At 43.8% G+C, this 13,793-nt stretch overlaps 1 protein-coding gene across 2 annotated transcripts in view; it reads right to left on the reverse strand.

The window, feature by feature from the left end:
* CDK5RAP2 (CDK5 regulatory subunit associated protein 2) overlaps positions 1–10,865 on the reverse strand; it is a 106,840-nt gene extending 95,975 nt beyond the window's left edge. The window contains exons 1-4 of one of the 2 annotated variants that reach the window (XM_019540655.1): positions 10,710–10,865; positions 10,553–10,620; positions 7,604–7,671; positions 1,432–1,542 (exon numbers count right to left, since the gene is read on the reverse strand). In XM_019540655.1, the coding sequence (XP_019396200.1) occupies positions 1,432–1,542; positions 7,604–7,671; positions 10,553–10,620; positions 10,710–10,762 (300 nt within the window). In that variant the 5' untranslated portion in view covers positions 10,763–10,865. Of the gene's footprint in view, positions 1–1,431; positions 1,543–7,603; positions 7,672–7,879; positions 7,944–10,552; positions 10,621–10,709 lie in introns of those variants that run through there. The other variant, XM_019540656.1, reaches the window with a different exon arrangement.
* Between the last annotated feature and the right edge of the window lie 2,928 nt (positions 10,866–13,793).

Genomic DNA, 13,793 nt, shown 5'->3' on the forward strand with positions numbered 1-13,793 from the left:
AGACCTGGCATCCTCGAGCACACGGAGAGGGTGCATCTGTCAATCTCCAGGGAAGGACAGGACTTCTGGAACAACTCAGCCAGTCGGGGGGGGAGGGGGGACACAACCTGCCACATTGCCACAAAAAACAATGTCCAATGTTGCACCAGGACTGTGAAATTTGGAGGCAGCCTCTGTGAATTAGGTAAGTCCCTATTTATAATGAAGCAATGAGCCACAGATGGACTGGCACAACGAATGTTTCAGGCAACAGATTACATAAAAATAAATAAATAAACAAACAAACATTACTGATGAGACAGCATAAGACACCAGACAAGAATTTCAGGAATTAAATAAGCTTTTCCCAGGAACATTAGCAGAAGGAGAAGAAACACACAAATGTACACATGTTGCAGCAGCCAGGGAGCTTTCTAATAGTGTTAAAGGCACCCAAGGCAAAAGCAAAGGGCTTGAGTCCATCTCCCTGATGACAAGGATCAGTTGTTGCATCAGAGGTCTAAATCACAGTAACTTACTCCTTCCATTCTATTCAGGCTATAATTTAAATTGTGTCTGCCAAACATTCATACCCACTTGAAATGCAACAACCACCATCTCTGAATTTCACCCAGAATTGCAAATGTTGATAAAACTCATTCCCAGAGTGCGGAAGAAAGAGCAGCTAGCCTTTAGAAGAAGTAAGAAGGTGTAATCAGTGTATGTCTGGCTTTAAATTTCAATACCACTTTGATCGGTCTGGAAGGTTATATCATGAGCAATGACAACCATCAGCAAGACAACTAAATGAGAAGTATCCACTCACCACGGTAACATGCAATTTAAATTAAGCACTAGGAGGAGGAGGAAGCTCCAATTTATTCTTCTAGTAATTTGCTTTATGTTAGCTAGCACTGAAAAAACTTCAATCAAAATTAATCTTTCACATCTTATAAAGGTTGTTTTAATCCCTTTCTTACCACATATAATTAGACGGGAATAAAATGAAATGGCTATATTGAAATTTCCAACACTAAAGCATGAATATCAAGCAGATCTAGAACTTGGAGACAGAGGAAACTATGGCAGGACTGTCCAACTGGCAGCCCACAAACAGTTAAGTTGCAGCCCCCAGCTCCTGCCCAGCTGCCACTCCCCCATCACTTGGCTGCAACAGGCTCCTCATCCCTCTTCTGGCTTTTGCTACTTGCCCCTGCAACAGCGCAGCACAGCACAACCAGGGCAACTGAAGATGACCCTGGAGGTACGTGGGTATGTGGGGCAGCAGGGAGGGAGGAGGGGAGAGTGGGGGACATCTGTGTGGCATACAGCTCAGGGTTCACCGTGGAGCCCCTACTGGGCATTTATTTGGCCCCCAGCTGCTTAGAAGTTTGACGACCCGGCATTACGGAAAAAGTTACACAAGGCCTCTAAACGAATTTAAATCCTTACAATTTTGTAGATGTCTTCAGTGGGACCATCAAATTTCTGCTGCATCCGCTCCTCTAGAAAATATATCCGAAGCTTCAAGTTGAAATTCTCTTTTTTTAGGTCAGTGATTTGCTGCGAAATAAGAGGAAAGATCAGTACACTATGCTACAAGTCAGGAGTGTGAAAATTGATCTTGCATTTGCTCATCACACTATAAAAGGCAAATAAGATAACAAAATTAACAAACTTTATAGTTTTATGACACAACAAAAAAAAACACGAGTCCCCACTTAAAAAGGTCATCAGTGAAAGGGAAAGTTCAAGTCAAAATTAAGCACTTAGTCCCCTAAACCATCCTCCATTAGGCAAATTCCAACAACTTTCTAATGCTCCAGACAGCTTACAATCCTCTACTCCTCACTGCACATTGCCCAAAGAGACCACTCCTAATGTTTAAGCTCCTCTCCCTCTCTCTCCTACAGTGAAAACATTTTTCTGCCCACCTCAGAAAAGAGAAAAAAAAAATTGGTCTAGCCTGGGACACTTGCTTTATACCTACAGCAGGCATCTAGAAACCTGACTTTCTTCTAATGGATACAGCATGGTGCAAGGCTGATTGTTTTAAGTCCTACCTAGCCAGAAGACACTAACCCTTAAGAAAAGAAAAGCAAGACAGTCACAGCTTTTAAAATTCATCATCATATTAACATAACGCTTTGCAGACAAAAGCATCTGCCATAAAGAGCTCACAGAACAAGTACTAAAGCATCCTAGGACTAGTGACAAAATGATGCAAGAGTTTTTAAACTTAATTTTTTTTGAAGTAGGTATTCCCTTCTATAAAATGGAGCTTGAACAAAATACATGAAAATGTGTTGTGGCATGAAGGTTTTGTTGGCACAAACTTGGAGTGTGTGCCCGAATCACGGGGGGAAAAGACCCACATCAGTAAAGCGTATCATCTGAATCACACACCCATAAAAATGTTAGCCTGTGGCATCACACATTTTACAATGGCATCACTTGCACCAACCCCCCCCCAAAAAACCTGTCTTCTTGCATTATTTGTCCTTCAATATGTACATCTTTTAACCCTCCTGATAGGAAAAAGATAATGAAATCAGCAATTATTTTAAAGAGAAAGAATCTCCCTCTAAATTTTTTAAGACAGCAAGCATGAAACATTCATTCAAATAAAACAAGTGTCCCCTGCCAGAGAAATCTAATGTTACCAAGCTACTGATGAAATATTTATAGAGGCTTCTGTAGGAAGACAGTATTATACCGCAGGTGGAAACTATTAACAATACATGTTTTTTTAAACGCTTGGTTGATGAAAACCAAGTAAAAGATTTTTAGACACTCCATGATCCTCAACATGAAACGTCTTCCCCAATCGAATTGCCCTTGTGAAGCAAGTAGCCCCATCCTTACCAACACAAGTGGGGACAAGCTAAGTGACCAGGGAGTTGCAGTTTTAGGCAGCAAGTTTGCACGTGTTGGAACAGGAAACCTACCTCCAGCAGGAGAGGAAACAGATACTTCTCATTTATCATATTTTGGAAGCTTTCCCTCCACTACACCACAAGGCAAACTGAACGAGTGTGACGAGTAAGCTACCTAGGACGAGATATTGGGAGCACTCAACTGGGTGTAAAACGTCCGTGTACAAAGTTCCACATGTTTAACTAAATCACCATACCTACCCTGAAGAACAAAAACTTTGTATAATCCAGGATGTGGTCTAAGACCCAAAGATGCAGAATGACAACTCATTCGTGAATTTATCTGCAGCCATCCTGGCAGTCTCACATGAAAAGGATGCTGCAGTATTAAGCCCCAAGGGCCAAATACTGCTCATCTTATCCAAGTGATTTAAACAGAGACAATCCTGCCTTGAACAGGGAATTGGATAAGATGAGGTCCCTTCCAGCCATGTTTTCTATTATCCTATGAAAAGCTTGACTTCTGTGGACCTATCTGCATCAATACTGCAAGCAGGAAATACCACCTGCGTGCTCAAACTGTCACCAAACCAATATAAGTAGTGGCAATTTGTTTACAGGCAACCCCCACTTAACACTTGATTTTTCAGGAACGAATTAAGATGCTAAGCGGCATAGCGTTAAGTGAAACCTGCTGCCAGTTATCCAATGCCCGTGAGCATTACAATGAAACTTGAGGAGTGCTAAGTGGAATCGGGTATCAATGTAAAACGGGCGTTATAGACAAATAGCACTAAGTGAAACAACGTTAAGTGGGGGGTGCCTGTTTTCTTGCTGTCCAGCCTGATAAAAATACAAAGTTGTGTTACAGAAATATTTCTAATTCTGAATTCTTTAAATCTGTATCACAGTTCCATGTTAGGACAAGGATTTTTTGTGATATCTTTTATTGGACCAACTGTATTGTTGGCAGAGCAAGTAGACAAGTTTTCAGGCATCAAGTGCCCTTCCTCCGGCTCTCAAAAGTACTCAGATAGGAATATAGTGAGGCCAATGCTAAGTCAACAACAACATTCCCAGTACAAGTCAAGGAGCTTTATGGTACAATTTGCAAAATGCAGGAAGCATCTATAACTAAATACTACACCAAAGACTTACAAAAAAACCAAAATGACATCCAGCTTCTCAGAGCAATTAAGTATGGCTTTGTAAACTATGAACTAATTAACACCGACTCAGGAATTTAACTTTACATCTCTCTACATCTATATTTAAAACTCTCAGTTTTAACTTTTATCCATGTTCAGACTTCAACATTTGGAAAAAAAAATGAAAAAGAGAAAGGGGGGGGAAAAAAAGTCTCTCTCAATACTGAGTGCACAATTCGAATATAATCTATGCAGGAAGATTGTACCACAGTTTCACTGCAGAAAACAGCTCTTGTCTAGATAAGTTTAATAGTAGTTTCATTTTTGCATAAAGCAACTTATGCAAAATGACATCTGTCAGCACAGGCTGTGGTTTCACTGCACAGCTTTTGCCAGCAGAGGCCATTTTACAAGAAAGCAAAACAGCAGTTAAATGGGTCAAACAGTATTCCTTATGCAATGTTGCTGGACACTCTGATTTTTTTGTGTTTTTTTTTTCTTCCATACACCCTTTAACTGAATTTTCATCTGTGTATCCACATTTCCAGGTACATCTGCAAAATCAGGCTTGGTTTAAAAAAAAAAAAAAAAAAAAAAAAAATCGTCGGCAAAGAAAGCAGGACACAAAAGCACCAACACTTCTACTTCTGTACACATTCAAACATCAGACTCCAGCACCTGAATCTCCTTGGGTGCTGCACACACTCTAGGCCTGCACAGAGCAGATCTTTGTGAGCACATCTCCCCATGCATAATCCGGTGTTGGCAGCTGCCTCTGCACTTCCTTTCCTCCCTTCAGAGTTAGTGTAGTTTCAAGACAAACACTCTTGCACTAACTTTTTGGTTGGGGGAGGGAATGACGGGGGTGGGGGCGGGTTACAGAGCACCTCTTCTAAGAGAGCAGTAACAGAAGAAGTCCTCCATAGCCATGTCTGAACTAGGCTTAAAACTGTGATGCACTCCAATCTAAACAAAGCCTGTAGCTGTTGGGAAGCCAGGGAGGTAGGACCAGAGAAAGAGCATCTGGGAGCCAAGCTGTAGGCCCAGACAAAGATGGCACTAACCTCTAAAACAGTGGTTACCAACCAGTGGATCTCGATCCACCAGTAGGTCTCGGAGCCTCTTGGAGTCTTTCTGAGGCTGGGGCAGGGGGCTAAGTGCCCGCGTGCATGCACGCACATGCCCCAGCCCAGCAGGTCAGTTCATGGGGGAGGGAAGGGGCAGGGGCCAGATCAAGGTCCCCGTGCAGAGGGGCAGTACTGCAGAGACAGAAGCAGGGGTAAGTTGAGCAGGGTCCCAGCCAGGTGGGACTTACCTGCTGGGGAGGTGCACCCCCAAATAATTTCTTCTCACTCTACCTTGATCAGCCCCCCCTTCCTTCCCCACAGACTTACCTGCTGGGCAGGGCGGTGGGGTAGCAGCAATACACAGTAGATCTTGGAGTTGCTTTTAAATGATAACAGTGATCTCCTACCTTAAAAGGTTGGAAACCACTGCTGTAAAAGAACCTGGGATCTATAATGATCTCGAGAATGGGGGCCATGGACCAGAAGGAGGAGGAAAGACTGCATCTCTCATGCCTTTCCTGAACGGAGAATACACTCATTCCTTTTTTCCACTCTTGGAACAAATCTGGGAGGCACTCAGCAAATTTTCCTCCTTCCCTACACCTTTCTTCCACATAAGCAAGCAATCTGATTTTTTTAAGAATTACTGAACCACACCAATCTTCACAAAGCAGATATTCCTCACTAAGGCTAACAAGCATCATATAAGACTTCTTAGTTCTTTAGTGTACTAAAAAGTAATGTTTTAAAGCAGTTTTTCTACCCAATGCAATATCTCAGGCCTCAGAGAGCAAAAGATACACACAGATAGTATAAAGTACCATTTGCTAAAGTTCTGAGAAACATTTCATCTTTGGATTCAGATCAAGCATGAGACCCTTCTGCTCTGAAATAAGGTTGAGCAGCTGAAATAAGGTTTTAGGACAGAGCGCTCCATTCAATCAAAACAATGCTACAAAACCAAACAGCAGCAAAGGAACTATAGTAAAAAAATAGGACAATTTAAATGGTAAAAGATATAACATCGTAAGCCACAACCTCCCTCCATAGAAAAGCCACCTTCAGTAGATATTAAACATGAGAAAACTTTAATCACTTCTTCCTTTAGAAGTTCTTCAAACAATGCTGAGCACTTCAGTTAGGCATTTAAAACTTAAGCGCACAGCAAGTGGGAAATTAGCTATCATTTCTGGCACCAAAGGGATAAGATACTTAATTGGCTTAAAACCATTCAGACAATAGAATCGTTAGATTTCCTGAATACAGGTAAGTAACTCCTCTGATTATAAGTTACCGATATTTGGGCAAAAGGGAACAAAAAAGTGAGTGAAGATGAAACCATTTTCCAGCAAGCTCCAAGACCATGCACTCTAGGCTAACTCTAGCACTAAGATTCTATTTATGAGCTGTGATGCAATCAGGGTCGTCCTTAGGGTATGGCAAATTAGGGTGACCGCCCTGGGCCCCACACTTTGGGGGACCCTGCAGAGCAAGGCAGAGTGGCCATGGCCCCTCCCACGGGGCCCACCTAGTGCTGGCAGCTCTGCCCCACGCTGCGGAAGAAGTACAGAGACCACCTCCCCCTCCACCACCCAGGCACAGGGGAGATCCCTTCCAGTGCTCTGCCTTTGCAGGGTCCCATGGGCCCTGTGCAGTGTTAAGGGAACCCTGTACAGGCTAATTTGCCCCAGGCCCCACACCTCCCTAGGGTCAGCCCTGAATACAAATCAAGACAGCATCATCACATTAAGTCAAAGGCATTTTTCTCCCTTCAGACTTTCTAGCCAAGTATGTTTGTACCGTGAAGATGTGAAGATATTGATATCAGAACTCATGGTGATAGCTTTTATTAAACCAACTAGATTTTTGTGGGGGGAAAAGAAATCTTTAATTTTTTTCTTTATTTTGTCATTTTTTAATTTTGCAAAAATCTAGTTGGTCTAATAAAAGATTTATCACCTTTACCAAGAGTTCCCATTCCTTTTGCCTCTAGACCAATATGGCTACAACCTGGATGCCTGAAGATCTGGATATAGAATTCAAAGAACTAAAAATAAAAACTGAATCTTGTGACCTTATCTTGAACCAGGATAGTGTCAACACTGATACACAAAATTCCTAAATTAAGTCAGACAAGCATCTTGTGGACTGTGGAACAGATATGTAGGAATAAAAGTCTTTAGATGGAATTTGGGATACATACTGCTATTCCGCAACTAAGGTGGGCAATTTGCTAGCCTCAGTAAGAGGATCTTGCTTCAGCCTTGAAAGAAGTACTTGAAAGAGCAGGTACTAAAAACAGATAGCCAGATCCCCAGATGGATCATGAAATTCAAAACAGATGCACTGATTGAGTGAGAATAGAGTGAGACACTGACCCAGAAAGTCAGCACTTCAACCACTGTGAATTAATTTATGCATCCCTGTGGTATTACTATACATCCACATACTATCAGTACTCAATTATGTAACATACTGCACAGAACTTGGATAATCAATTTTGTTATTGATTTTATAACACATTTGCACTTACATTTTCATAATCCTTCATGGTCCGAGCCCTGGTTGGTGAAACTGCATCTTCTGCCATGTCTGGTAACACTAGACATTGGGGAAGTAAATTAAAATAAATTAAGACACCAAAGGAACTAAAGTTCTGCTTTTAACTGGTGAAAGCTAAGGATTAGTATAATCATATAAATGCAATAAAAGCACTAAGCTAAACACAATTATATCTTTATGACCATTTTTTACATTATGTATTAATCCATTTCATCTGGATAGCTAAGCTTTAGTTGCATTAGCTTACCTATGCACACCCCTGGGTCAGAAGTCTCAACTACACCTGTAACACCCATTCAAAGCAGCAGATGCCAAGGGGATTCACCAGTGCAACATTTGCAGGCTGGAAGATGAAGCAAAGAAATACCCATTGTTTGTCTATGGGTAACTCGTTACTAAAAATGTGCCATTTCCACATAGCCAATTCTGCAAGTCAATTTTATTACAAAGTGCAGCATTTGCACCCAAGGTTTTTCTGAATAAAATCTTCAAAACACCACACTGGGCCAGGGGGAATTAGTTCTAGATAAATGCTTAAAACAAATCAAAACGACACACAAAACATAACATCTTAAAATAAACCAACCCAAGGAAAAAAGGTAGAACTCAGAGACCATCGAAAGGACTGAGGTCCTAGATTCAGCCTTGTAGCTACTATGGGAAAAAATAAGTATCTTCCAACTTGAAATAATTCCACATATACCATTCTATATGCACAACGCAGTCTGAAAAACCCCTGGGAATGCTCACTTTTGAGATCTTAAAATCCTGAAGTTGTTTTAAGAATGATGTCTCATCAGATTAATCACAACTAAGAGAATACAGCCACCGCTATATTGTCATTCAAGCATGTTTTTCAGAAAGTATTTTTGTTTCATAACCTTAATATGCTCCCAGGATAAGTATACATAAATTGCTTTAAAAATTGAGCAGCAGTAGTTGTTTGAAACTCCATCTACAATACACTTTAGCTAACTGCACAAATACATAGTGTCCAGACTAGCCTCCAAAAATCGCACGGACCAGAAAGACGGTCCAAGATGCACAAGACTGTTATAACTGTGCAAACAGCACTTCATAAAATAATAGGATACATCCATTTTGCTTCAAAAGCAATGTATCAGGCTATATTTTCTCTAAAACCTGCAATAAGACGAACATTGCAGCCACCACAAGGTCACAATAAAGCTAAAGATGATAAATTATTGTCCTTGATCAATACAGGTCAGTAAAACTTTACGGAAAGACTTTCTTTTCCCTTTAGAAAGGAACCTGTAGCAGGTGCTGACTCAGCCACCACAGCAGAAAGCAAAACTCTCACAACTTAACTAGGCTGCAGCTGGAAAACCCTGCATGAAATTTTAATGCCATTTTTCTAAGAAAAAAAATACCAAGTATGAACCATCAATAGTGCTAGTTAGACTAAGCAGTTCAGAGCCTGGTCCTCAGGACCTTAATGGCAACAGAAACATAAATGTTTTGGACTAATACTAGTATCTGCAGGAGTAGCTTGAGTTTAGAAGGTTTTCTGGATTTTTAAAAAAGGGACAATCATCATCATGTTATCTGTTTGGCAGGTAGTGGCCTTGTAATCTGACTGACAGTTCCTTGCCACTGGTTGTGGTTTTCCACAAGGTGCATAACTTCTGCTGATAACAGGGAGCAGGCTGGATTTAAGGAGGCTCCCAAATTGTTACAGAAATAGCACGTCTTCTCTGCAGCTTCCCAGCCACTGGGGCAGGCCAAAGAAGTAGGCAAACACACTTGTGCACCATAAATAAAGAGATTTCTTTGCCTAGGAAACAATGTAAAAACCCTCTAACTCGTGAGCATCCAGGTGCTTCATTAAGCTTGTGCCTTTCCTCCCCACCAGGCTAATGCATTCAGTGGCACTCCAGTCGGTGGGCAAGTTTCACTTTCAAAGTCTCCCCAGGTTTGGGTTTCAACAGACCAGGGAAACAGGTTGCAATTTAGAGGAAAAAGAAAAATCAGCTGTCAGCTATGAACGTTAAACCCCTGCTACACATTGCCTATATGCCCAAACCACTGATGAAATGCATTATACGTGTACACTGGCCAAGCATGCAAGTAATTACTGTGGAATTCACTGGTGAAACACATTATTTATGCAAAGCAATTACCATACAATTCACTGGTGAAACACGCTATAAATGTATACCGGTCACCATGCAAACCAATCGCTATGCAATTCACTGGTGAAACACAAACATACTATAACATGTATACCAACCACACACACAAAGTAATTATTTTGAAATTCACTGATGAACTGTGCCCATGTACACTGGCCACCCAAGCAAAGAAACTATTACACAAATCACTGCTGAATCGCGCAATAAACGTAGACCAGCCATCCATAGAAAGTAATCCTACAACTAACTGACTGGCAAACCGGGCCATAAATGTGCCCTCGCCTCCCGTGCAAAGTAATTATCACACGCTTCACTGGCGAACCGTGCAATAAACATGTGCCAGCCACCTGTGCAAAGAAACCATCACACAATTGAATTGTGCCATCGATGTACCCCAGCCTCCCGTGCAAAGTAACCACCGCATCGCTTATGGGCGAATCGTGCAACACGTGCCAAGGCGCCATCGTGCAAAGAACTGGTGAATCGCACAATAAACCAGTCACCCATGCAAAGTATCTGTCACACCATTCAGTGCCATAAACGCACCCCGCCACCCACACAAAGTCACTGTGGCAGGAGATGAAAAAAAATATGAGGGTCCAGTTTTAAAAAGAAGAGCCGACCCGCTGCAGAGCCGGGGCTCACGCACAAAGCGCCCGCACCGGGGCGGGTTTCTATCGCTCGTCAAGTGAACGTGTGTGCGGCAGGGCGGGCCCGCGGGAAGCGCGGCAACTCTTCCCGGCGGTGTCCGGGCAGCCCCCGCTCACCTGCGCTGCCGGCCGGGCCGGGTCGGGCTGCATCCCCGGGCACGTCGGCCAGGTCGGCCACGTTGACGCTGAGGGAGAAAGAGACACGGGTCAGCGCGGGCGGCGGGACGCGGCGCCACGCGGGGACGGGAGGGTGACACCGCGGTTAAGCTCCTACCTGCCGCCCAAGTCCAGGGGCAGCGTGGGATCGTCCCCCGGCAGCGAGTCCATGGCGGCGGCCGTGCCCGGTGGTTATTGTGCGAATTTGGCGGCTCCACTGGAATTCAAACGGCTACAGCCGCTTCCGCCATCTTGTGGCCCTGACCGTGAAGCCGTTGAAGCCGCCCCGGGAGGGCCTGGCCCCCGGGCACCATAGGCATCTATTGGGAAGCCGTCATTTTTGCTGAGGGAGCCGCCTGCGGAAGCAGGCGAGGACGCCCTCTTAACTGAGGGCAGACGGGGGTGGAGAATGCCAACTGGGCTGAGAGCTGGGTAGGAGTTGAGTGTGGGCAGCCGCCATCTTGAGTGAGGGAAGGAAGGTCGGGGGAGCCTGAGCAGCGGTCAGTTTGCAATAGAAGCTGGTTAAGGAGGTGCCATCTTTACTAAGGGCACGGTGTTGCGTCGTTAGGATGGGGACACGTGTGTGGGAGCTGCCGTCTTAATTTAGGGCCCCGTGGTGCACAGTGTGGGGAGAAGGTACAAGGTATTTTTGGGGTCTCTGGTGGGGGTAAAGTGGATATAATTAGGGGGTTGTGTTAAATCACCAGGCGGTTTCCTCAGGGATCCTGTAGGTCACCAGGGGCTACTACCTGCTCCACACTGTCACTCCCTTTCCTTTCCCCTGCCTGATCTGCCGCTCTGCTTTCTGCTTCCTTCCCTGTCCGCCCTTCCCGATCTGCTGCTCTGCTGTTTCCTTCCCCGTTGGCCCTTCCTGATCTGCTGCTTTGCTTTCTGCTCCCTGCTCACTTTCCATGTGCTGGGTTTCCAGCTCTGTCTGAATCTATTCCAGGAGGTTTCATCACACAATGCAGTGACATGAATGACTGATCTACTGCACTCAGGAAGGCAAACGTATGTTACTCTTACATTTTAAAACTGTAAGAAACCATGGGACCGCAGTATAAATTGGATTCGACATTTAATATTTATTTTAATGAAAGCCCTGTCATTTATCTCCTGGGTGACTCTCAGCCGTCTCCTGGAGATTGTCTCAATCCTGGAGACTCCAGGGGCTGGCAGTCCCTAGCCAGGTGCCATGCACATGGGCTGCCTCTGCCACTTGTGGCATAAGTGTGGCAAATTGGCCAGCCCTGGGTTTGGGAATGGTGGCCACATTAGCAACAGCTGGCCATTTTTTGCGGCTATTGGGTGAATTCCTGCTTCTAGGAGTGGGCGGCACAGGGCCTGACTTTCAGAGGCCTCGAGCCCCAAGATCAGCAGAAGTGGGTGGAATCGGTGGGGTGTGGGACAGCACCTCTGACAGGCAGAGCCCCAGCTCCCCCTGACAGCCCAGCTGCATCGGTTCATCTGGACACACTGCATCTTCCTTGGGTTACGAGCACGGCCATCCACATTGCACTAACCCATGCGTTTAACTGTGGGATCAAGCTTATGCAGACCTGTGTGTCAAATAGAGCCTGCCAACAAAAGTAGAAGAATTAGAGCCTGTCCTTTGACTCCCTTGAAATACAGCACATGGGTTTGGAAGGGAATGAACGCAAATAGCGTGAAGCCATGGGGAGCCTTTCCCCTGCCCTAACACTACTTCATCTCTGCTTGGGAGCCTGTGAGAGAGCCTATTGTCTGCTCAAATAAAATGTGTAACAGCAGGTGCTCAAGTACTAGTGATCTGGAATATGTGTTTACGATAAATAGGTAGGTAAGCAGGTATGATGGATAGAATTAGTCTCACGATTTAAGGTTCTTGTTATTTTAAAAGCAAAATGTATAATTCATGGATCTAAAACCAAGAATCCTGTCCATCATAACAAATCACCCTTGAAAATACCACCTGAAATAAGTTTATTGAATACATAAGCTTGCCCAGTGCCGAGATGAAAGCTACAAAAGAATTGGTATTTTGCCAAAGTAGTATACTTAGCCATACAGTGCATTGTTAAATCGAGTTTTATCGCCCTAGGGGTGTTCTTTCCTCAATATGTGCGTGCAATTTCCATTACTGCTGCTTACAAGCAGCTAGGAAATATATACTCTTCAACTGTATTCAGGTAAGAGCCTGTTTTTAAGATGATCCACTCCAGAAACATCCACGGTACATTTCTGCAAATGGATCATTTTATCTTAAAAATAAAGTGACAATCCATTATGAAATGCCATATTTTAACATTATATTGAATTTCATCATTGAATGGTATTTGTATCAGCTTGTACAAGGGTAGTATCCCAAACTTGATTTTATTCTAACCCTATACAATATTTCCATTTAAACAGCATGAAATGCGCTATGTAGGCCTGATTCATTTTTTCCTTCATTAAGAACAACGCATTGACAGCCACGCTGTACGATTTGCGAGTTAGTCACTGACACAGGCTCAAATCTTACAGTTTGGTTTGACATTTAATCTCTAGAATTCAGAGCTGGTGGTTGAATTTTTCAAGATTAAGTCCAGGGGAAACTTCAATCTAAGCCACTTACGTAGCCCTCATCATCATAGTAAATAAAAGTGGCATCTGGAGGAGGGCAACAGAAACAGCCGCCCCTGGCACTGGTGGGGTGGGGTTGGAGTGCAGGAGGGGCAGAAAAAAATAGCTGTCACAGCAGCCACACAATCACACGAGCAGCAGCAATGACCAGAAGTCACCACTACCCCTGTGTGTGGCAGGTGCCCCAGGCACCTGACCACACTGTTACACCGCTAAGTGAACGCTTCAGTCTTTAACAAGTTTATGCTCACAACGTGGATGTAGCGTGTTTGTCCAGGGTCCCTCAGAGTCTGGGGCAGACCTTAAGAGAATGCAGTTATTCTAAAGCCCAGACTGGCATCCTACCTGCTGGACAGTCCCTTCTCTCACCTTGGTCCTACCCTTATTAATAATGTTTACATAACAGTAAACCATATTTGTTATCTCTGATGGAGACCTAATGTGTCCAAGGATTCCTGTCTTCTATTACCAGACAGGCAGGACTATGTTACTGTATGCCAGTTGCTTTCATTTGTCAACACCTGTCTTGACTACTTCAGCTGATACGGTGCAGAACAGGTACTTTGGATCCCAAAGCTGGATTATGTTATTCTTCCAT

Source organism: Crocodylus porosus, unplaced genomic scaffold, assembly GCF_001723895.1.
Source record: "Crocodylus porosus isolate Cpor-Errol unplaced genomic scaffold, CroPor_comp1, whole genome shotgun sequence".
Taxonomy (NCBI): domain Eukaryota; kingdom Metazoa; phylum Chordata; order Crocodylia; family Crocodylidae; genus Crocodylus; species Crocodylus porosus.